This window comes from Lepidochelys olivacea, assembly GCF_965140295.1.
Source record: "Lepidochelys olivacea isolate rLepOli2 genome assembly, chromosome: 2".
NCBI lineage: Eukaryota > Metazoa > Chordata > Testudines > Cheloniidae > Lepidochelys > Lepidochelys olivacea.
In genome coordinates, this window is record NC_140412.1 from 245,536,189 (window position 1) to 245,560,570 (window position 24,382).

At 41.1% G+C, this 24,382-nt stretch overlaps 1 protein-coding gene across 1 annotated transcript; it reads left to right on the forward strand.

Moving 5' to 3' along the window:
- Positions 1-14,839: 14,839 nt before the first annotated feature.
- Positions 14,840-22,538, forward strand: KLF6 (KLF transcription factor 6). The gene is made up of 4 exons (XM_084618818.1): positions 14,840-15,336; positions 18,226-18,799; positions 20,989-21,112; positions 21,388-22,538. Exons 1-4 carry the CDS (start codon positions 15,235-15,237, stop codon positions 21,437-21,439), a joined length of 852 nt encoding a protein of 283 aa, XP_084474944.1. The 5' UTR covers positions 14,840-15,234; the 3' UTR covers positions 21,440-22,538.
- Positions 22,539-24,382: the final 1,844 nt, after the last annotated feature.

Sequence of the window (24,382 nt, forward strand, 5' to 3'; positions counted from 1 at the left end):
CCTTGCATCTGCTTAGGGCCACAGTGACTTCAACAGGGCTCTGTATATGTGCAGGGCGACAGCTGCAGGACTGGGGCCTTATGTTCTTTCAGTTTGATCCAAGGCCCCCTGAAGTCTGAAAAGACTCCCATCAACTTCAGTTGGTGTAGGATGGAGTCCCTTAGCATTATTTTTTAAAAACTCCTAAATACAACAAACAGTGTAAAATCCCATGGATGTAGGTACATATACTGGGTATATTCAGTATTGCCAGCCCCAAATGTTCAAAAATCATGAGTTTGACTTAAAAATCATGACATTTAATATAGAACTATAATAAATGTCAGGGTTCTTTTTATTTGTCTTCTGGTTTTGAGTCTTTAGGGTACACTCGGGTTTTTTTCCAACCTCAGGAGGACTAGAAGCCTACATCGTTATGGGTTTTGTTTTTTGTTTGTTTAATGAAAGCTAAAATTCTCACCTAATCACATGCCTCCAGGACCCAGGGCTTCAAGAAAACCATCACATATTGCAATTTTTGTGATGAAATCATGAGAGTTGGTAACATTGCATATTAGTGTCAGGGGTGCAGTTAAGTGCTTGTAGAATTTGTTGTGAGCTTTCTGAATAAGTATGTTTTATTAAATAATTAAATAAATATGTAAAATGAGTGAATGTTACCATTATATGTGAAGATTATTTCAGATAGTGATGGTTGAGATAAGAAAACAGCTATTGAGATGACTATGAAAAGGGTAGGAAATATCGTGGGTGATGTATTCACTCAACTCTCTACCACATTTGAGGCAGCTGTGTAGGAGAATGAATGCCCCATATGTCAGTATGAGATTGGAGCATGGATAAGAAGTATTTGGAGGGGCCTCACGCCTGAGAAAATTAAGGTAATGCTGGTAGGATGCAGGAAGCAGCCAAACGATTCAGCAGGGACCCTGATTGAGGGGAATGTCTGCTTTTTGACACCCAGATTCGCTGCCTGGGGGTCCTATTAGATCGTGAGCTGCTCTTGGATGTGTAGCAGCTGTGGCCAAGAGAGTTTTATTTCATCTGTGCATGGTGAGGCAACTGCAACCATTAATCTCAGTTGTGGACCTTGTTACAACTACCCAGCCCTTTGAAGCCTCAAGACTAGGCTACTGTGACAGGGCACTCTACTTGGAGCTACATAATGGACCGTTCAGAAGCGAGAGCTAGTGCAGAATGCTGCTTCCTGATTATTAAGCAGGGTTTCACGAAGGGAACACATAACACCAGTACTCCACGATCTATAGGGGCTCTCTATTTACTTCTGGTGGAAGTGTATGGTATTGTTTTCAACGGTGGAGGTGGCTGCTATTAAAGAGACCCTGTCTCACCTGTGTGTGATATTGCTGTAGTTAAACTCACACAGGTGCTCAAACTAATGTCCTCTTATTTTAAACTAGAGGAAACTGATGGCAGGACATTGTCCGTGAGGGGTCCTTCACAGTGTACTCTTAGCATGCTACAAGGCCCAGCTTGTGACTCAGGCATTTGATAAATGGGAAGGTTAAAAGCAGCTGGTTGAAGTGATATTTTACTTGGGCAATCATTATTTCTATTGTTGATTTGCAAAGTCCCAGCTGAGGCATTTATTTGCAATTATTTATATTTAGGAATTTTCTATCTTTGTCTCATTTTAAGCCATGGAACAGCTCCTATAGCATTGTCTGGTACTGTATAAATCTCAGGAAACAAAAGACAAACAAATGAAGCGTTGAGGTGGAAGGAGGCAGGGCAATGACCTTATTTTAAACACTTGTACAAAAACACCATTAGTTTACTGATCTCTGTAAACGTGCAAGCATGAACTCTCTTGCTGCATGTTCCCATTTTAACCAGACAATTCCTTGCAATACCTTTAAATATGTAGATAGTGTTAAGATCCTGCTATGAAAAATAATTATTTCCTTCATGTTTCTTAGGTGCATGTATTTATGGGATTGATCTTGTGTTTAAGATACTGGACTGGGACTTAGGAGTTCTGGGTTCAGTTCCAAGCTCGGCCATTGACCACCTAGGTGACCTTGGAAAGTAACTTAATTTCTTGGTGTTTCAGATCCCCATCCATAACATGAGGATAACAATATTTCCTTTTTCCTGCCTTTTGTCTGTTTTGTCGAATTAGAATGCAAGACTTGGCAGGGAATGGACTGTCTGGCAACATATTCTCACAGTGCCTAACACAATGGCCTTCCCTGTCAGTTGAGGTCTCTAGGTCTAGATTCTCCTGTAATAAACTATATATTAAAAACTAGCCACTGAATATACTTAGGGAAATATTTATAAAACTGACACATACATAATAAATAATATTTTGGACCTTGAAATAATTAGTAGCAGGAATACAGTTTACAGGGCCCACTTAGCCCTAACTGTCATGTTTAACATAAGCTTTTTGGGTCTGGGACTGTTGTTTATTATATGTTCATACGGCACCTAGCACAATAGGGCCCAACGTGGTGGTGGCTTATAGATGCTAACATAATATAAACATTCAGCAAGCACTTAGCTCCACCAGAACTACTCACAAATCAAGTTACTCGCATGTGTAACGAGTGTTTGCAGGGCTTGTGGCTAGTCTTTTTCATATGTGAAATGTTTTGGATCAGATAACCTCCACAGTAATTTTGATGGATTCTGGCTTCAGGTGGAGAATATACACAAGAAGTGCAGATAAACTCTTCAAACAAAGATCCTGTTTTCCTGAATATATCCCTAATTTTTTTTAAAAAAGTACCCCAAATACAGACAGAGGTACAGCATATAGGCAGAATTATCTCTAAACAGCATGGTTTTCCCCCCCCCCAATAGCCACCAGCAATCTTTCAGAACAGAAGTGTGATTTAGCCACTATGTATTAAATCAGATGATACTAGAAAAACATCAGCTGGTTAATTTTTTTTTTTTGGCTGAATTTAAAGCAACAATGAAATGCATTTATGCTTCAAAGAATCTAATTTTCTATTTCCATCATGCTTCTCAATCCATGATTTCTAAATTAAGACCAAGTGACATTAAAACATATCTCCACATGAATCATTTTCATAAGCCCAGAGAGAAAAGGATAGATTTAGGTTTTTATATATGAATATTAAATTAATTGTTTGCCTCTTGAAAATAATCACTTGCCTGGTGTATTTCCTCCAGTGTTTACTCTCAACAAACACTCACTTAAAATGCAGTGAATTTCCAACTGGCAAAAACCATTTAGAAATTGTTTCTTCTAACGATGAAGGGGAGGGCGGGAAGCATATACCCAGTGGAGGCTGGTGACAGCTGAAAGTGGGTAGGCAAAACTGACATGTGAAGTTACTGTACACTCACAGCCAATTTACAGCAGCAGGTGAAGATCATATAGCATCTAACACAAAAGAAGGTAGGCAACACTTTCTGAGGCTCCTCTAAGGCAGGGCTACTCAAAGTGGTGGTCCACGGACCGAGCCATCGGCTGCCAGTCTGCACGCCCATTGGAAAAAAAACTGCCGGTCCCCCACATCAGATAGTTTAAGAAGCACTGCTCTAAGGAACCCATACCCTTCTGAGAAATTATCTACAGGGAAAAGGACACAACTTTAAGAAGGCTCACGAAATTGCCAGCTAAGAAATGAAAAATAAAATAAATAAAGGCTCCATAAGGCTGTAGATTCAAATGAAGAGGGTTAGTAGTCTGGTTGCATTCAAAAGCAGGTCAAGATGGTTTTATGATTAAGGCACTCAGAGTCATAGATTTCCTGTGTGACTTTGAGCCAGTCACTTAATATCTCTTTGCCTCAATTCCCCATCTATATAATGAAGATAATAAACTCCCCACTCCCACCCCCTTCTGCAGAATGTAAGCTCTTTGGGGAAAGAACGGTCTCTTAATTCGTGTCAGTACAGTGCTTAGCACAATGGGACCTCAAGGTCAGTTGAGGACTCTAAGTGCTACTGTAATAGAAATAAATAATACCACCAGATACTATATATATATATATATGTAGGGAAGCACCCATCTTTCTCATGTATTTATGAAGATTGGAAGTGCATCATAATAGCAATAATTTAATACATTGTGGCAAATTGCCAGTACAATTATGATGGGTCCCACACTTCCTCTTCTGGGGGGGGTGTGTGGGGGGGAAGGGTTTCAGGATGCAGTTTCCTGCCCCTGAACTAGGGTATCTACTGTCCCACTAGTAACCCAGAGAAGGGTAGTGGAGAGGGAGGGACCCAGGCCCACCCTCTACTCCAGGTCCCAGCCCAGGAGCCCTATGGATAGTGGTAAACCACTTGAACTAGTTGCTTCTTTCCCCTGGGCTACTTCCCTCTCCTGCTCTTCAGCTTGTGGGGCTTCCTGACCTCTCTCTCTGCACAAGCTGGGTGTCTCTTTACCTAGGGTCTTGGTCTTCTAGCCAGCCACAGCACTTCTCTAAACTCTCCTGTATTTCAACTCCTTCCCCTGGCTGATTGAAGCAGGGGTTTTTTATCAGGTGACTGGCTTCAAGTGCTCTAATTGGCTTCAGGTGCTTTTAATTAATCTATAGAAACCTTTCTTCCCTCTACAGGGAATAAGGCTTCTCCTCCACCTGGGACTTACACATCTCTCCTATTTCACTCTCCTGCTGCCTTCTGGCCATGTTATATCACAACATTAATTGGGACCTTAATCTCAATTGTGGAATCTAGGTGCTACCATAACACAAATAATAATACTTTACTCACAGTAACCATGCAGTGGGCATTTTACCTGTAAGTCCAGAATAATTCCACCAAGTCACTCCCTATGTCTTTTTTCCCTCTTGAGCTTTTGAAGCCAACGGAGTTGCTCTGCATTTACACCAGTGCAAATGAGATCAGAAGCATCTGTTCTTTAACATCAACTGTGTTTGTTCCTTATAGCCAAAAGAAGGGAATGTTACTAAAAGGACGTGTTTAATTTTACATCTATATTAGAATTTCTATTTAAGTTTGCAGCTTTTGTTGAGATGGGAAAAAACAGAGCTGCCATACACTTTGCATAATGAGGAGAGACACAGCCAGAATGCTTTGTGCTGTGCTGTGATGCAAAAAAGCCGCAACCAAAGTTGTGTGGACAAGGAAGGCCAACTCATACCTTGTGAATATGGAGGATCTCTATTGCTGCAGCAGCAGGTTTTCAACCTGTTATGAAAAGGTGTATTGCGTCACAAGGAATTTACGCATGAAAAAAATTACAATCCTCATCTTGAGGGGTCATAGTCATGGATATTAGAGTTGCAAAATATCTCTTGGGCTATGTAGTTCATCCCGTGTATAAATATGTGACTCTAGTCAGAGATGTCCACACAGTCTTCATTGCTTCCCTGTCTAGTCTTGCCTTGACTACTTTCCAGTGACAGCAATTTCACAATCACCCCAAGCAAATAATTCCATTGTGTAATTGGCGTCACTGGCATGAAATATTTCTTTACATTCTTCCTTTGGTGAGCAAGGCTATGGTCTGACTTGATGGGCTTTCACAGAGCCTCCCTTGGACAGGCTCAAGCAACTAGTGAGACAGTCCAGGTGTCCTCAGCTCTCAGTAGCCTTCCGATCTCACATTGTTTAGCAAAACAATCAATCTGACTTCTGGCTCCCCCACTCACTGTTTGCAGAATTTTCCTGTATTTCCATTCCCAGTTTAGTGGTGTATTAACTAGGGGCATTAATAATGGATCTGTAGCTTGCGAAGGCATAAGGGAAAAAGCAGCTGCACTAAAGTTCAATAAATACTCCGTATGTGTGAGGAGCCAGTGCAACCCAGGGTCTCCTAGTTCCCTCTGTCTGTCAGGCCAAACTTTTTAAACCTCATTTTGCAGTGGTTCCAAACGCTCTTGAAAGCAGTCTGAGAGGACTCTATTATTGAAGTATGAGTGTCTTGGCATCAGGAAGGTTCCAGCTGTATCCATTCTATATTTCTTTAGGGAATGTTCGCTTACCTTGAGGCTAATGTCTCCTCTAATGGGGACCTGCAAAGAAAGTTTGCTTTCTTTTCTTTTCTTTTTAAAAGTCATTGCGGTATCCAAAAATCTAAAAGTCTCCCCTGACCCATTGCCACTGAAAACTATTTTCACATTAGAAATGTAGGTCTTCTCGACACTGGAAGAATCTAGGGACAACTGGAGAACTAGTAGGACTATGACATCACAGATACCAAGAAAGCAGAAGCTGATAAATTTAAAGAAGATATTATTTTTATTCATATTGCTTAAATCTTTAAAATAGTTTGTGAGCCAACTACTGAAGCTCACTGTTCTGTGTTTTAGAAGCTGCCAGAAATCTACCAGAGTAGCCGTGTATATGTAGTTAGGCTTTACATGTTTATATTTATTTAGGGCTATTGGTATTTATTTAGGGTTACTTGATACCTAACCACACCCATGTGATTTCTTTATATTAATCTTGTTGTGTAAAGGGAAAAAGACACAACAGGTTTGTTTTTGTTAACATCTATTTCATTCAATGCAGAGGTAAAATTCTCTCATTGTTAAGTAATCAACACCCTAAATCCTTCAATTAAGCTCCTAAACCACTTTTCTCAGGGTATGTTTACACTACGAAAATTAGGTCGCATTTATAGAAGTCGTTTTTTTAGAAATCATTTTTATATATTCGAGTGTGTGTGTCCCCACAGAAAATGCTCTAAGTGCATTAAGTGCATTAACTCGGCGGAGTGCTTCCACAGTACCAAGGCAAGCGTCAGCTTCCGGAGTGTTGCACTGTGGGTAGCTATCCCACAGTTCCCTCAGTCTCCGGAAATGAGATTCAAAAGTTTGCGGTTCTTTTCCTGTCTACCTGGCCAGTGCATCTGAGTTGAGAGTGCTGTCCAGAGCGGTCACAATGGAGCACTCTGGGATAGCTCCTGGAGGCCAATACCATTGAATTGTGTCCACAGTAATCCCAAATTCGACCCGGCAAAGCCGATTTAAGCGCTAATCCACTTGTCAGGGGTGCAGTAAGGAAATCGATTGTAAGAGCCCTTTAAGTCAAAAAAAAAGGGCTTCATTGTGTGGACGTGTGCAGGTTTACATCGATTTAACGCTGCTAAATTCGACCTAAAGTCCTAGTGTAGACCAGGGCTCAGTCATCCAAAAGAGACTTACAGAAAAAGAAGTCAGATGTGACATTTGACATTCCTGAGATTTCAAATAAAAAATGCAGAAAAAAACAAAGTAAATAAAATAACTTGACTGTTCAGGTCATCTTTATCCATCATAATGTACTAAAAAAGCACATCCCTTTTTTCCCTTTTCCTTTATACATCATTTTCAAAGTAAAATTCAGGAATTTTTTCCCTCTGTTCTGGCTATTCATAGAAAACCACCCAAACTGAAAAGAAAAAGTTATTTTGGGTACCTTTTCACTGCACAGTTAACCCTACCTCTTACCCAGCCTTCAGCCCAAATCCTCCTACCATTCACACAGACAAACCTCATGGGTAGTCAATAGGCAGACCACAGGCCAAATCCAGACTGCCGGATGCTTTTGAATGGACCACAAAATCTTTTTATTTATGTACTATTATCATTATTGTTTTTTTTTTTATTATTTTCTCTGGAGTCTGGACCTTGACCAAGATATTTGGACCCTGACAAAAAATAATGGATTACCCCAACCATGTTTGAATGCTTTAAACTCCGGCTAGATTACTCGGCTAGAGCTCAGGTGCTGCTTTCACTCTGGCTGGAACGCATCCACTTTGCAGGAAGGATGTATGCAAAACTCACTCGAGTGGTGTAGTCCTCTCATGACCTTCCAACAATTCCCTCCAAAGGACTGACAGATTCTCACACAGCTGACAGAGAAAGAATCCTAGAGAATCTCAGCACCAAGAACCTTGGGATAGGCCCCTAGACATACACAGGCAACAGTGAAGAAGACACAATAATGTGGGTATGACTTTGTTATGGGAATACTTGCATCCTGACTAGCAGAGGTGGATTAAGGTTTCCAGGGGTCCTGGGCCACAGCCCCACTCCTTTCTGCCCCTTCCCTGAGGCCCACCCCTGTTCTACCCAGGATCCCCCCCACTGCAGCCCCACAACCTCTTTTGTTCCTTTCTCCTCTCACCCCCCCCCCCCGCCTGCGCCTGCAGTCCCAAGACCAGAGACAGCTCTGTCCCTGCACCATGGCCCTGGGGCCACAGCGGGCACTGAGAGCTCCTCCAGTTGCAGTGGGCTGGATGCTGGGGCTTTTGCAGGGAACCAGGGTTGTGGTGATGGGACTTCTCCCTCCTTGCCCAGCGCTTCTGCTGGAGAGCAGAGTCTGGTACGAGGGCTTCCCCTGCCGACCCGCAGCTTCTGCTGGGGACGGAGTCAGGGGCCGCTGGTGAAGGGGGGGTTTCCTCTGCCCCAGTGCTGCTGTTGCGGAGCGGGGTTGGGGCATGGGGGCTTCCCCCATTCCACCCGCCTGGCAGCCGGGGCTCCCAGCTTCTGCCACTGGGTACAGGCTCTATGGACCCACTGGCGAATCTGACACTGCTAGCTAGGCTAATCGGGTGCCAGTCCCCTAAGTCGGCTGTGCCATGAAGACATACCTATCGTTACAGGTTTCTCATTTCTACCAGACAAGGTTAGATTGGGTGCTCAGTTCTGTCACATGAGTTTGGCAGAAGATAAGCTAGTTAATACGAGTTGCAGATTGCTCCTTGTGCTGCCCAATAATGCTGACCCTTATCTGCATACACTAAGATCTGAGAAGTGGGCCATGGAAACTCTATGTTGACAGATCTCAATTTTTCAGACTGATGAGTATTTATTTCTTTTTTTAATCCAATAAGGAGTCTAACACCTACAAGACTATATTGTCCAAATGGATTTAAATGTGTTTCAAAATTTAATGTACATGAACAGGATCATAGTTCCTAACTTGGGTTTGGGGTTCAAACTCACTAGCATAGCTTTATGCATAAGTTGTCCCATTGAACTTTGCAGAGGATCAGGCCCTCTGTCCCTAAGTATTTTCAGTTTTAGTGATATAATGGGGAAGCTAGTTCGTCTCAAGGCCACCTGGACTGGCTCCCAAAAGTGTTGCCTTCTCTTTGGTTACTTGTGCATATCCAAATGCTGCAAAATAAGAATCTTTCTAATTAAAGGTGGAAATGAGAGCAGAATTTGCAAAATCACATTTTTGGGCTCAATACAGGGTAACAGCGTGAAATTCTCCGGCTCATGTTATACATAGTCAGACTAAAAGATCTAATGGTGCCATCTGGCCTTAAAAATCTATGAATTTGGACCATACTTTTTTAAAAAAAGTCTATTTTTCCTTAGTTTTAGGTTACTACTTCCTGTTCTACTTATAATAGCTAAGGAAAATACTTTCTTTCCCCTTGGTTAATCCTTAGAGGTATTTATAGCTTGTCATGTCACATACTTAGTCATCTTTTCTGTATGCTTCCCAAAGTCAGGTCGGATTCACCAAACATTTTCCTTATTCTCTTTTTGTTACTATTATTTGCAATCTCTGCAATTAAACACTGTCTTTGGCATTTGTCTAAGGCCTAAAATGGCAAGCAATTCTCTAAATGTGAGCTCCCGGATGTGACATAGCAAGAATAACTCCATCTCTGGGCTACATGTAACACTTCTATTTGTAAAAAGAAAAGGAGGACTTGTGGCACCTTAGAGACTAACAAATTTATTTGAGCATAAGCTTTCATGAGCTACAGCTCACTTCATCGAATGTATTTAGTGGAAAATACAGTGGGGAGATTTATATACACAGAGAACATGAAACAATGGGTGTTACCATACACACTGTAAGGAGAGTGATCAGGTAAGGTGAGCTATTACCAGCAGGAGAGCGGGGGGTGGGGAAGCATGGGGAAATAGTTTTACTTTGTGTAATGACCCATCCGCTCCCAGTCTCTATTCAAGCCTAAGTTAATTGTATCCAGTTTGCAAATTAATTCCAATTCAGCAGTCTCTCGTTGGAGTCTGTTTTTGAAGCTTTTTGTTGAAGAATTGCCACTTTTAGGTCTGTAATTGAGTGATCAAAGAGATTGAAGTGTTCTCCGCCTGGTTTTTGAATGTTATCATTCTTGACGTCTGATTTGTGTCCATTTATTCTTTTACGTAGAGACTGTCCAGTGTGGCCAATGTACATGGCAGAGGGGCATTGCTGGCACGTGAAGGCATATATCACATTGGTCGATGGGCAGGTGAACAACTCTGCTAGTGTGGCTGATGTGATTAGGCCCTATGATGGTGTCCCCTGAATAGATATGTGGACACTATTTATGTATTCTAATATAGCATTCATGCTATCTGTGGTAGAATCACATTGCATGCTGGTTGTCAGTTTAGGGAATTACCACCCCTGCAGTAGGTCATACAAGTAAGTCATAGCTTTGCAACCAATTTTTACGTATTCCCAGTGAAATATCCATACATTTATCCTGATCAAACTACAATGTATTAACATACAACTGGATACAAAGAGGTTAGAAGAAATCGGCAGAAATTAAGTATTAAGTATCATCACCCCTAGCATTACATAGTGTACAAAGCGAGTAAATATGTTCTCTACAAACGTATGAACATACCGAGGACAGAACCGGGTGCTCTTCCTGTGTCATGCACAACCACCTGGAGAAACTGATTTGCAACTGCAGTACAAGATCGCAGAAAAATAATGCACACTCCCAACGAAGAAAAGTTTTCCAGGTACAAAACTTTATCATTCCTATATCTGATGTGTTTGATGGAGCAATACCACCAACAAAATTTAATTTTAAAATAAAGGTGAAGGCATATTAAGTCATGGGACAGAAACGGAATCAAACGCACAGAGCGTTTTTCTGCACGTGCTTAAAAGTCCCTCTCAGGTGAACTGTCAGTGCTGGCAGACCTATGGATTTTGTTCTGATTCAAAACTTTATCCACAGACATACCTACTTCACAGCTATTGTATGTCATTTTGAGCAAGGAACTGAAATTTGAAATAATTCTATATCTTTTAATATTCTTGATTACTCTTAGGAATGGAGCACACAGTAGTGGAGCACTGTGATATGCACTTTTGCACCACAAGAACACTCCTGTCCAGAACTATATGCAAATACTCAAACATGGACTTTCCATACTGCAGTAGTCACAGCCTGGAAAGTTATGCACTTGCCTAAGTCTGTGAGTTCAAGGATATACTTAGGAATGTTGAGCTCGCTGTTAGATCTTTGCCCCAGCTAAAAACAATGATGCGGTCCTGATCAATTTTTTCAGTGAGAATGTTTTTTTTCTTTCAAGTTTGTTTTTCAAGATAGGTTCACGTTTTGGACTCTACATTTTTATTATGTCCTTGTGATTTAAAAAACAAAACTCATATCTGAGCCTTTTTCACGGCAGTTGTAAGCATGAAGAAAGTGTTTTGCACCAAGTAGTAATAAAATTAAGTTACTTAAGATTCTTCCATCGTTCCACCCTCAAACACCTCCATTAGCTCTGCATTCATGTCAAGAATATGGCATGATTTCAAAACTACCATCATTTTTAGTCTCTTCCCTGGACTTCCTCACCGATTATCATAGACCTTGCCTCTCAGCTCCCGTCCCTGCTATCCCAACACTTGCTTCCATTCTCTTACTCCACCAAATCTAGCCACTGTTGGAACAAGAACCTTCTCCTCTACAGCTTCTGGTATTTGGAACAGTCTTAGTATATTGCTCCACCTCACTGACTCACTAGCTCACTACAATTCTCATTTAAAAATGTACTAAGTAAAATTCTGACTCCTACTGTTATCAATGGAGCCATGATTTCACCCACTCTTTCTATCCATTGTGTTTACGCTGTGTCTCCCTCTGCTATTTATGATTAAACTCTGTTAATAAAGTTGCAACCTGAAACCAAAATATTTAATGACAAACATGCCAATTTTTTGCAGGCATCTAATTTTTATAATGGCACAATAAAAGCCAACATTTTATTAAAGTGTAATTTAAGACAATTTTTACAGCAACACAGTTATGTCTGTGCTGTGCCTTTTTTTTTTTTTTCACTTCATGGCAGTGAACATAATACAGCTTGCACCAACTGCAGGTTTGCAGATGAAGTGCAAGCACATAAAACCTTTACTTGTCAGCTATAAATATTTTTAATAATAGATTTTTTTGCCCACTTTTTTTAAAGCACCTATCAATTTACCACTGCTCCCCCTAGCTGTGGGGCTCAGTTTGTATAAAAACAGCTAAATAAAATAAAGCTCCAATTCTGCCATGAGCAGTCCTCTACACCAAATTCCATTGAGTTCAATGAGGTTTCATGGGGGCACAGGTCTCTGTGACATTCAGCGACCAGAAATTTATCACGGTGCAAAGAGAGATTGGACATTCAAATGGAAAACAAGAATATCTAGTTATAATAGCTAATGCTAATAAATTTTGGAAGAGATACTAAACCTCATGCTTCAGGCATTAAACTAATCTTATTTAAGGGGCAGATTATCCAACATCCATTTAATGCAAGGTTTCTTGCTCTTTCTTCTGAAGCACCTGGCCATATCTAGTACCCATCACAGAGACAGGACTACATGATCTGGTCCAGGTCTGATCCAATATGGCACACTGGCTATGTATTCATCTGAAGCACACAGGAGAATCAGAGCTTAACGGTCCACAAACACAGCAGCCTTCACTTAGATGATGATAGGATTCTTTTGTATTCACTTAATTTCCCTGAACACATAATAATACCTTAGTTTACTCTAAATATTCTTTGTTTTCCTCAAGAAAAAAAAAACATTCTGATTATTTCAAGATCACCATTTGGCAATTTTTATTTTTCTGGGATCACCAGACTGCTGGTTTATAAAGGGCCTAATTGCTGGGAGGTTTTTTGAATTGTGGCTCTTTTGTACCTGAAGATCACTTGATCACCAGAAGAAGGAGAAAGAAACCTCAGAAACTTAAGTGCACATGTACAGGTAACTAGCCTGGCCACCAGTTCATGCAAAGTTGGTGGGGAAATATTTGTTTTGACAAAAATGATATAATCTCCAATCTATCATGATAGGAACATCAGTGAAAATAAGCCATTTAATTTTAGGAAAAAAGACACTGGAAGTGCTCATCACAAGCTTTGGACATCCTTTTAAAGTTTAACATCCACATTTTTAAAAACACACATCAAGTCATTTAAAATAACTGCCACTGCACCCCCAATCATAATAAAATCTGGGCCTAAAAACAAAGTTGTCCCATGCCAATAACTATCATCCCCGCTCCCAAATATTACAGAAAAGAGATGGATTTAGCACCCTGTGCAGAAAGCTAACATATCCAGGCTGAGGCAGAGCAAGATGGAAGCATGTTCCATGGACAACGGGCCCTTTCTGCAGAAAGGCCTGCCAGCAGCTCCGGCAGTTATATTCTGAAGGTAGGGTCGCAAATTTTGGTTGAACGCATTCCTGGAGGTTTCATTGCACAACATACTCTGTAATTAGCTTAGTCTTTAATTCCTGGAAACTCCAGGACAATCCTGGAAGGGTGGCGACCCTGACCAAAGGAGCACCAATGCAATTACAGGAGCATGGCACCAGGGTTGGGAGGGGAATCTTCCAGAGCAACTGCCAGTGCTGATGACAGCTGAGACATTTCTTCAAGCCCCAGCTCCTGGTGTCAAGTGATTTCCTGAGGCTCTCATGTTTCATTTCACTTTTTCTTTGTAATGGGTCAAGTCTTCAAGAGAAAAGCTTGAATACATGACCCAGGTGCAGCCTAAAGGCTCAGAAACCGGAGGCAAATAAAAGGAGCCTAACGTTTATTTTAAAACCTCATGGTTTTAGGGCCCTGCCTTAGCATTTCCTAGCCCGTGGTGCAGCACTAGGTCTTTCAGGTGATCTGCCCCAACCCATTTAAGCCTTTAATCATCAAGGACCAACACCTGGGACTACCCACCCCACAAGGCCACCCCACAGCAGCGGCTTTAGGGGCTGCAAGCCCTCCCCACACTAGGCCAGGCAAAGGGGGGGGGGGAGAAGCCGCACCAGGGCTTGCAATAGGCACAGCGGGCAGCTAAGAACCCCTCAGGTGATAGCTAGGAAGCCCCCCTGTGAAGGGAAAATAACCCAACCAGGGCTCCGCTGGCGGAACCGTAACGCCAGGGGCTGGATGCTGCTGCCCAGGGGGCTGCACCCCGCCAGGCACGGCCGCCCGCGGGGGGCGCTAGAGAGCCAGCCCCCAGGCTGGGACAGGCGGAGCAGCCGCACCGCTGCCCAGGGGCTGTTTTGCAGCGTCCATACAGCCTGGGGACCCCCCCCCCGCAGCGCGGGGTCTCACACGTGGTGGGGGCTGCGCTCTTCCCCCCCCGCCCCCATGCACGCTAGCGGCGGAGCGTCCCTGACACTCAGGGCTCGGTCCACACGCAGGCGGCCATCGCTGGCGGCAGCTCCCCACAGGCGGCTCTCCCTGCGCGGCTCAGCAGCGCCCCTAGCACCCGTCCGCGGCACGAGCCTTTCCTCCCCGCCCCCACCCGAGCAGCCCCAGCAAAACACTCCAGCTTCGTGTTCTCTCCCCAGCCCCGCACCTTCTGCTTTATATACCCTGCTAAAAATAGCCTGCCGCTTAGCCCACCAATCAGGACTGAGCGAATTTCGAATCGCGCCAATAGCATGAGCCGTCACGGAGAGGCTTGGTCACGCCAGGAGGGGCCGAGATGCCTCCTGCAAGGCGATTGGGCTGATCTGACATCATTGTAACGCCGTGTAACGAGTTGTTGGAAGAGATTGGGCAGTGCTCCGAGCCGGCGTAATAGGATCACGAGGGGGGGGAGGGAGGAAGGGAGAGGGAGGGGGAAACAGGAGCGAGGAGGCGGAGGCTGTAGCTGTGACTGTGGCCAAGGAGAGCTTAGAACAGGGAAGTTTTGCAGGGGGTTACATTTGCAGTCAGCTCAGTGTTTGCAAATATTGTGCAGGCTCCTGAGCGAGTGTCCTCTGCGAACCACTGGAGAGGAGAGCAGCGGCAGGATTTGGAGACTTTGTTAATTGCTGTGCAATTACATTTTGCATGAAACTTCGCTTTTTTTTTTCGTTCCCAAGCTCTAAAAGGAATTAATATTTGTTTTTGCATTTTTTTTCTTCTCTGGAGTAAAGGGGGGGTTTGGAAGCAGACTGTATATTGAGACACCCCCCCCCCACACACACACACACACACATCTCCTCTACCCATAGAGGAGGCATCTGTGTTTTTGTAACCAGAATTGACTTTGTTGTTGCAATTTAGACATGGATGTTCTCCCAATGTGCAGCATATTCCAGGAACTCCAGATTGTGCACGACACTGGTTACTTCTCAGCTTTACCATCTCTGGAGGAATATTGGCAACAGGTAAACGAGGATGGTGTTGTTGTTGTTTGTTTGTTTGTTAAGCCACATTAAAGGATGAGTAGATCAAAATGCCAAAGTGTCATCCGGGCATTTGGGGAGAATGTAATAGAGATATTAACAAAAGTTTTGAAGCAGGTGTTTTGATAATTATTTTTTTTTAATTTTGAGGGTTTTTAAAATAAATGTATTTCTCAGTACAACTGAGTTTCTCTTTTTTAATGCATTCCCCATTATGAAAGGAACTGTCAGTTGAGAAAAGAGAGGCCGATGTGTTTGAATGCGTTTTCTGGGTTGGTTGTTTTTTTTTTTTGTTGTTGTTGTTGTCGTTTTGGCTCATCAAAAACAGCAACGACCAGAGTGAAATCCAAACTTCTGAGCTTTGCTTTCGCGTGATCCAGTGCAGTCCCTCACGAAAGTTTTATGCCTGTATCAGGTCCAAACTCTACAGCTGGATCTTGTCATCTGAACTCCCCTCCCCCTTATTTGCCAAGAGTTGTTTTTCGCCCCATGGTGTATGGTGTGTTTTGGAGGTTTTGTTTTGTTTTGGTAGGGGGGACGGGACAACTAGTTTTTGAAGACGTTGCTAATGTAAAGGATTCGCGAAGCTCTCAATCCCTGTTTACCTGTGCCCTGGTTGTTGATTAGCAAAAAAAAAAAAATTATTTTAATTTTTGCACAACCAGTGAGTTGTCAGTCATATGACAGCGATCCTGTTTTGCTAATTGCCTCGAGTCTTAGTTTGGGAGGAAGAAGAACTGGGGCTTCTTGCCTTTAATGGACATGTCCCCCCGTCCCAGTAATTGGATTGCCTGAAATGAGATTGCCTTTGACATTTTTTGCATTGTCTTGCTTTTTATTGGAGGGGAGGGGGTTGTTTACTATGCTCCCTGCGGTGATGTTTGCTTTTAACAAATAAAATTACCAGATCAAATACTGCTTGTTTGTATGAAAGACAAGAAACGCTTCAGGAAGGTTGAAATCCAGAGTGTTACAACCGTCACATGCCTACTAATTGTATGCAATTCCTGTCCGCCACCCCCACTCCCCCCAAAGAGGCAGCTTCAATAGTACGTGATTGAAATTGATCTCAGTAGTTTCCTTCAAGCATTTGGGATTTTGGCAAAGAGCCAGAACTGGTTCCCAGTAGCCTTCAGAGGCATTTAAATTCATAGAGAGCTTCATTTTGGTCCCCATTACTAATCTACGTAATGAGAAATTTAAATTAGCCAGAAAAATATTAGTTTAACAAGAATTTAATAAATGCTCTTTCGTGTTTCCTTGGAGGATCAATACTTTGTTATGCTGTGTCTTAATGCTTTTTTAAAATGTGCGCTGCAAAACTGTTGTCTAGTGATAGGCAAAGACATAAATATTGATTGTGTGTGGCTTTTTCTTTCTCTTTCCTTCCATTTTTGACCACGCTATCGGCTTGATCATGACATGCAACCCAGTTCAGCTGAGTGATGTTGGTGAGGGACCTCCATACCATAACAGAACGTCCTTAGGTGGAGAGTTGGAGGGGTAAAAATGTAGCATTTTGGATTGTCTGTGCTTGCAAGATTGTTTTGGGAGGGATAATCTTGATTAAAAAAGTGCAGTTTTGAACAGAAACTTAGTAAGCAGGAACTGTCAGTAAGGGTAAATCCACTATGTAGTACTTCCACACAAATAACTAACTTATAGTGGAAAACAAAAAACCTTGGGCACAAAATTTCCTACCACTTTCTTCCCCTCGGGATAGTTAGAAAGTTTGAAATTGTAAAGAGAGAATGCTGATGGCTGCAGTTTAAATCACTTGGAAGATTCTCTCCCCCCCCCCCTTTTTTTTTTTTGGTGGGCTAATTACATGTCCCATTGCATGTATATTTGAACAGAGTACTTTCTTGGCTGATGGTCAGAATTTTAAAAGGAAGTCTCTTTTGGCATTATGTGAAAGAAATAGAGATGACTCATACAGTTGCACTCTTGGCCAGTAGATAAAGTTCTTGTTCATTGTGGGACTCCCAGCAGGACTTTAGAGTAATTTCCCTTTCTCCTTTACAATAGCACATTACTATTCTGGAACTTTTCCCCCTCCTTCTGTTATTGAAGTTCCTTATGTTATTCGGACCACTAATAGGAAGCAGCTAAAGTTACGTGGTGTGCACTTGGAATTGACATTCTTTGAAAGTCTAGTAGGTCGAGTTCTCACACACAGGAAATGGGTGGTTATCTGCAGTTCCATTGATGTCCCCTGAATACGGATTGTCTGCTACTTGCAGCCATACTAGAATGTGGCTTTGTTTTGTGACACAGCACTTAGGTTTTTAACTGCATGTCAGAGCATACAGTTATATGCAGCGTTGTAGCTGTGCTTGGTCCCAGGATATTAGAGAGGTAAGTTTGGTCACTCTAGCCTTGTGTTTGTGTGAGAGTGATACAAAATGACTTGAAAAAATGAATAAAAGCCCATTAGAAAGTGTAAAGAAGCCTGATTAAAATGTGCTACATTTTATATTGATTTCAATACTAGCCTTCTTAAAATATGAATTTTGTGATGGGGATTACTTGTGGCACCTTAGAGACTAACCAATTTATTTGAGCATAAGCTTTCGTGAGCTACAGCTCACTTCATCGGATTTTACTGACTCATTAGAACACTATTTGGAAAATGTTGAGTGACTTACACCTTTTCCTTAGTGTTTGCACTCTTGCCCAGTTCTTGAAAACTTCAGTTACTTTTACTGCAACAATCACCTGGTTATGGCTGGAATCTCCTCTAATTTGTAAGGCACCTATCAATTTCAAATACCCCACTTTGTTGCATACTGTTTGAAATTTAAAGCTCAACTCTCCTTTTTTAAAACCATTTTGTAAAATCTTTTTCTTTTTCTTTTTCTTTTTTTGTAGACCTGTTTAGAGCTGGAACGATATCTTCAAAGTGAACCCTGCTACGTATCTGCATCTGAAATTAAATTTGATAGCCAAGAGGATCTCTGGACCAAAATTATTCTGGCACGTGAGAAAAAGGAGGAATCTGAACTGAAGAGTACATGTATTTCAAAAGAGGACAGTCCTAGTAGCCAGAACTTAGAGACCAACAGTTTGAATTCTGATGTAAGCAGTGAGTCTTCAGACAGCTCTGAGGAACTTTCACCTACTACTAAGTTTACCTCTGATCCTATAAGTGATGTTTTAGCCAATTCAGGAAACTTAAGTTCATCTGTCACTTCTACTCCCCCTTCTTCTCCTGAGTTGAGCAAGGAAACTTCCTCTCAGCTATGGAATTGTGTGCCCGGTGAATTGCATTCACCAGGTAAAATTCGTACCGGTACCATTGGAAAGACTGCAGAAAAGGGTACCCCAGTCAATGGCGACGCTTCACCGGACGGCCGGAGGCGTGTCCACAGGTGTCACTTCAATGGTTGCAGGAAAGTTTACACCAAAAGTTCACATCTGAAAGCACATCAGCGCACTCATACAGGTTAGTAACCTTGTATCTGTTAGGAGTTGGAGACTACTGTAGGGAATACCCCGATGGCAGTGTTGTCATAACATTACATAATCACTGGGTGAAAGCCCAAGGTTGGGAAGATGATTCAGTTATACCAGAGGTTTACCAGAATGAAAGACCTCACTTCCTCATTCTTTTCATAAGCTGAGTTGAAGCCTCTTGAGTACAAAGATACTTGGGTGTAGTCTGCAAAAAGAAAAGGAGTACTTGTGGCACCTTAGAGACTAACCAATTTATTTGAGCATAAGCTTTCGTGAGCTTCAGCTCACTTCATCGGATGTAGACTGGTCTTCTGTCACAGATGAATGGTTTCCATTTGCTAATTAGATAGTGCTGAAAAAGTTGCAGAATTATTTAATCTTTGGAAAAACTCCTTAAGTAAATTAGACAACAGATCTACTTTGCTGACAATTTTAAAAACAAAAGTAAATTTGAGACTTTCTCACAAAAGTAGGGATTTCACATAATATAACTGGAAGTGGGGGTAGATACTTTCATAGGAAGAAGTGTTACTGGACTCTTCTTCACCAAGGTCTATTAAGTTAATACAGGCAAGGCCTGTGGCTGTTAAGTATAACTGCAACTGTGCACTGGTTGCATAATATTAAAAAATACTTTTATGTGCCGTAGTTTAAGCAAAAATCTTAGAAGACCACACAATGTACCAGTCCTTCTGACATAAAACCAGATTGGATTTAGCAATATGTATCACTTATTTCATGGTTTCACTTTTTTAAAAAAACAACACTATAGCATTTTATTACTCTGAAACATAGATTTTAAAAAATCAATATATGAGATTGTCATGAAAGAGAGTAAAGTGGATAGGCATTCCAGGGCCTGCATTTTTTTTTTTTTTTATGGTGGTAGTAGCTGGCACAGTTTTTGTTGTTGGTTTTTTAAGCATTAATATTCTACAGCCCTTGATGTCTGGAGTTAGAGATGTAGAACAACTGGTTGGCTCACCAGTCACTGCTTAAGGAAAGGAGCAATGTTCTGCGTCCTTAGTGTGCCAGTCAAGGGTTATTCTCCAGAAATGGCAAATGTTTTTCATGAGGTGAGAGAGAAGGGAGGAATGCAAAAGGAAGGACATTACTCTGATCCTCCAGCTCAGCATTCCTAATTTTTTTCCATTTGTGGAAGTCATTTAGCTGACTCATATGCTCACATTCTGGTGTGGAAGTGAAATGAAACAAGGCACTTTCAAAAAAAAAAAAAAAAGGAAAGAACAATTTCCACTGAAGTTCTTGCTTCTGAACAGACTGTAAATAACTGATAGCTACATAATTGTGGCAGAACTGTTGCCGTGGTTGTTTCGTGACTGGGACTATTTCTATGAACTGCTGGTAGTATTTCCCTCAAATGTTAACTGAAATCAGCAGCGTTCAAACTGGTAATTGTGATTTTTTTTTTTTTCCTTTCTCTTCATCTAGTATATCTGGGTCAGCATGAAAAGGTTCCATTTTGTGCAGATAATCTGTGGGACAGTGGACTTTGAAGCAGTACAGTAATCTAATTATATCAGGTTTCAGAGTAGCAGCTGTGTTAGTCTGTATTCGCAAAAAGAAAAAGAGTACTTGTGGCACCTTAGAGACTAACCAATTTATTTGAACATAAGCTTTCGTGAGCTACAGCTCACTTCATCGGATGCATTTAGTGGCAATGCAATGAATGCATCCGATGAAGTGAGCTGTAGCTCAAGAAAGCTTATGCTCAAATAAATTGGGTAGTCTCTAAGGTGCCACAAGTACTCATTTTCTTTTTGCTAATTATATCAGTGAATCAAAACATTTCTGGGCCAGATTCTGCCATCCTGGCTCATCTTGACATGAAGTTAAGGGGACTACTCGTGGAGTAAGGTACTACTCTAGATGAACAAGGGTGATAGTTTCTGGCCCTTAACTAGCTTTCTTTGGTTCCTATTCAATAGGTATTTATTAACATCTTTCAATTAGGGTGCCTTTTGTTTTAAACATGGTGATGTTACAGCTAAGTAAGAATCTTAATGATTCTTCAAGCTTCTGTCACCTACATTCTCAAAAACACTGAACTGTTCTGATTGAAAATGGGTATCCTTGTTTTTATATATAAAATTAATGAGACAATATTCATTGTTTGAGTGAAGTCATGGTTAATCTCCTAATATGCTTTATTTATAGGAGAAAAGCCTTACAGATGTTCATGGGAAGGGTGTGAGTGGCGTTTTGCAAGAAGTGATGAGTTAACCAGACACTTCAGAAAGCACACTGGTGCCAAGCCTTTTAAATGTAGTCACTGTGACAGGTATGTGAATTAAATTGCGCTTTTTTTAAACAAAGTTATTTATAATGCTTGGTGAAAAGCAGGTCTAGGTGATATTTTTTGTTATAGAAGATTCATTCATAAAGAAACTTATGAACAAAATGCTTCAGTGAAAACTAATTCTGTTCTCTTTTGAGGGACTATTACATTTTCACAATGAAAAACATCCTGTTGCATTAATGACCTGGAATGTAGCTTGAGTAATGCACATTAATGAAAATGGAATAATGTGAAACCCAACTTTCCTTCCTTTGCAGGTGTTTTTCCAGGTCTGACCACCTGGCCCTTCACATGAAGCGACACCTCTGAATGGGTCAAGAGGTGAATCCTGTGGGCTAAGCGGCTTCAAGGCTGAACAGCCTTGAAAGGAGGGATGCGTGTTCCAGCCAAAGCATGCCATTTTGCACCCTACCCAGTTGCCTCCAGGACCTCTCTTTCTTGAAGGTCTTTTGAGGGCTAATAAGTCACGTAAGAAACGGCATGGCAACCGTGGTGCGTGATGTTTGGGGTTTCCTGGACTCATACACTGGTACCTAACCTTCTGAGTGGCTCCTAAGCCTTTGCCGTGAGCATGTGCACTGAGAATGTTAATGATTGGGTGACTGTTTGTTACTGAGGATCTATTGATGACTGTATGCCGAGGCCCCTTTTTTTCTTGTGGTTGTTTTATAACTGTAAGAGAAAAAAAGTAGTCTGAATGGTTTGTATGTGAGGGATATCCTGCAAGAGGGGACGACCACCAATCATTGCCAAGGGGTGGGGGGAGGGGTGTCTGCACCTTTTAGAGGGGAAAAATGGAAAGGAGAAGGAAAAGACACACACACAAAAAAAAAGTCAGGACGCCAGAGTGGAGATGGGGGAGCCCCCCCTTCCTGTATGAGAGGAGCTTTAGGTGTCTGATGCAGCTATTAAACGTGCAATGTGTCAAGTAGCTTGTTTTACTTGCTACAGAGCTCATTTGTAATCCATTGTATAAGCTGTGTATTTACAAATATAACACAACTATAACTTTTCATTATAATACAGAGGTTATTGCATGGTTCTGGGGAACTATATGCTTTTCCATTCTTTAATCAGGACTGCAGTTTTGATTCCAGTTAAGAGCAGCTAAAATACAATTGGTCTAATGTTACATAATGTATGGAACCTGAATAATTTTTTTGGTTGGGTGGATAAAACCACTATAGGTTAGAAACTGATTTTTCTCATGCAGCTAATTTTTCTCTTATTTATGCCTTGAGGACTAATTTCTGGTTTTCTAGCTGTTTAATGCACTGTTGACCTTAATAATGGTGCCTTATGCAAGTGACCTTCTCTTGCAGGGGGTCTTATACAGGGGTATGGGTGATGCATGCTTTATTAAGGCTCCTTTTTCACCTGGCATTGTACTGTATCAAATGTATAATGAGGGGGGGTGGGAGGGGACGGGAAAAGGCTACTTCCAGGGTCCTCCTTCACAAAGACAAATATAGAGAAAAGTCCTTCATGTCAGTACAGTATTTGTTTAACTTAGACAATTTGACTGTGTTACAGTATAATGCATACAGCAATTGAATACCTGACCAGTTCTGCCACCTTGAGACTTTTTTTATATTGACCTTGCACAACGATTGTGTATATACACACCCCAGCTGTACTTAATATGTAACAGTTTCATGCATATTAAAGATACAGAAGTATTAAAAGATGTATTTGCTTAAAAGGCACAAGTTTCACATCTATATATCTAGCTATCTGTTAGTAATACAGAAAGAAACTATAATACTTTTTTAAAGTGGGCAGAAAAATTCTTGTGTGTGTATATTTGTGTGTACAGTCTGTGTATGTGTGTATATATAGATAATATATAAATATTTTTAAAGGAAAAAAATTGGAACGTGTAGCTAGAAAATACAACAGCCTGTGAAGATTCCCCCCCGCCCCCCGGGCTGTAAAGGAGGCAAAGAAATGAAAGATACAGCTATTAAAATCTAGCGTTTTTAGAGGCTTTACCTTTAGCATAACAGTTTACGAAAGGCTTTGTTGGCATTGAGTCCTCCTCAGACTGCTGACTGGCTTATGTAGTTATTGGCTTATCTGGAATAGCATATCTGTGGCCATTAAAATGGCACGGACTGAATATTCGCACACTAAAAGAATGCTAGCTGGGTTCAGATGACATAAACTCAGATTTTTGGCCTTCCAGTTTATTGGAGGATCTGAAAGGGAGCTAGTTACTGCAGGGGTTGAATTTTAATTTTTAAATAGTTCTGCTAAAATGAAGACATAAGGCTCTTTTCTCCCAGATTAGAAATAGTTTGTCCCAAAGTAGTAAACCTTTTTTTAAAAACAAGCTCACCATCACACTGATGCAGTTAACCATGTAATTTTGGGAGGGGTGTGGGGGGGCGTCTTGCTTACTATGCTACTATTTTGGCAGAACTTCCAGTAAATGAGTGTGTAGATAAGTGGTTTAAAAAAGAAAAGTATATGCAAATTATCTGGTTCTAAGAAACACACAGGCCTAAATTCTCATTTCATTTTTGTATTAAAATGCCTGAAAATGCACTTTTTTTTTTCTTTTTGGCAAAAACAAAACAACAAAAATCCCAGAAAATGGATTTACTCTTCTGTTTTTTAAAAAAAAAAATCCTTGTTTGCAGTGCTCTATGCTTAGCCATAATAATTCTGATAAACAAGAAGGTATATAAAAGTTTAAAAAAACAAACAAAAAACAACACTTGCACTGGCTTGTCTCAATTGTGAAATACCATCAGACTTGTTTGGATGGGGTGGGGCTTTGTGCCATATGTCAAATGCCTGTAGTTTTTCCAAATAAGCAAGTACATTCTGTTCAGGTGATAACTGAGCCTCAATCAAGCTGAATAAATAAAAATAAAAAAAATATTGCTTGAAATTTAAGACAAAAAACGTTTCTATTAGTGAAATTTCTTTTTTTGTTTTTGAAGCACCCTGTTATCTAAAGAATCTCTTTGTAAGATTTTTGTAAAAATGTTTTGTTTTACAAGATTTTATTTGAAATTGTTTTTTGCAAGATTGTTATATTTCTGTATGAATGTATTTTTTATTGGAATAACATAAAAAAGAAATTCTTATCAGCAGCACTTGTCTCGTTCTCTTTTTCTCTGATCTAAAGATAATCATACAATGAAAAAAGGTATTACATTAACCTATACGCTTCCCCTTGGGTCTGCTATTCTTGGGTACCTATGCCTTAGAGTCACATCATCCTATATTAGAAAGCAGGCAGAA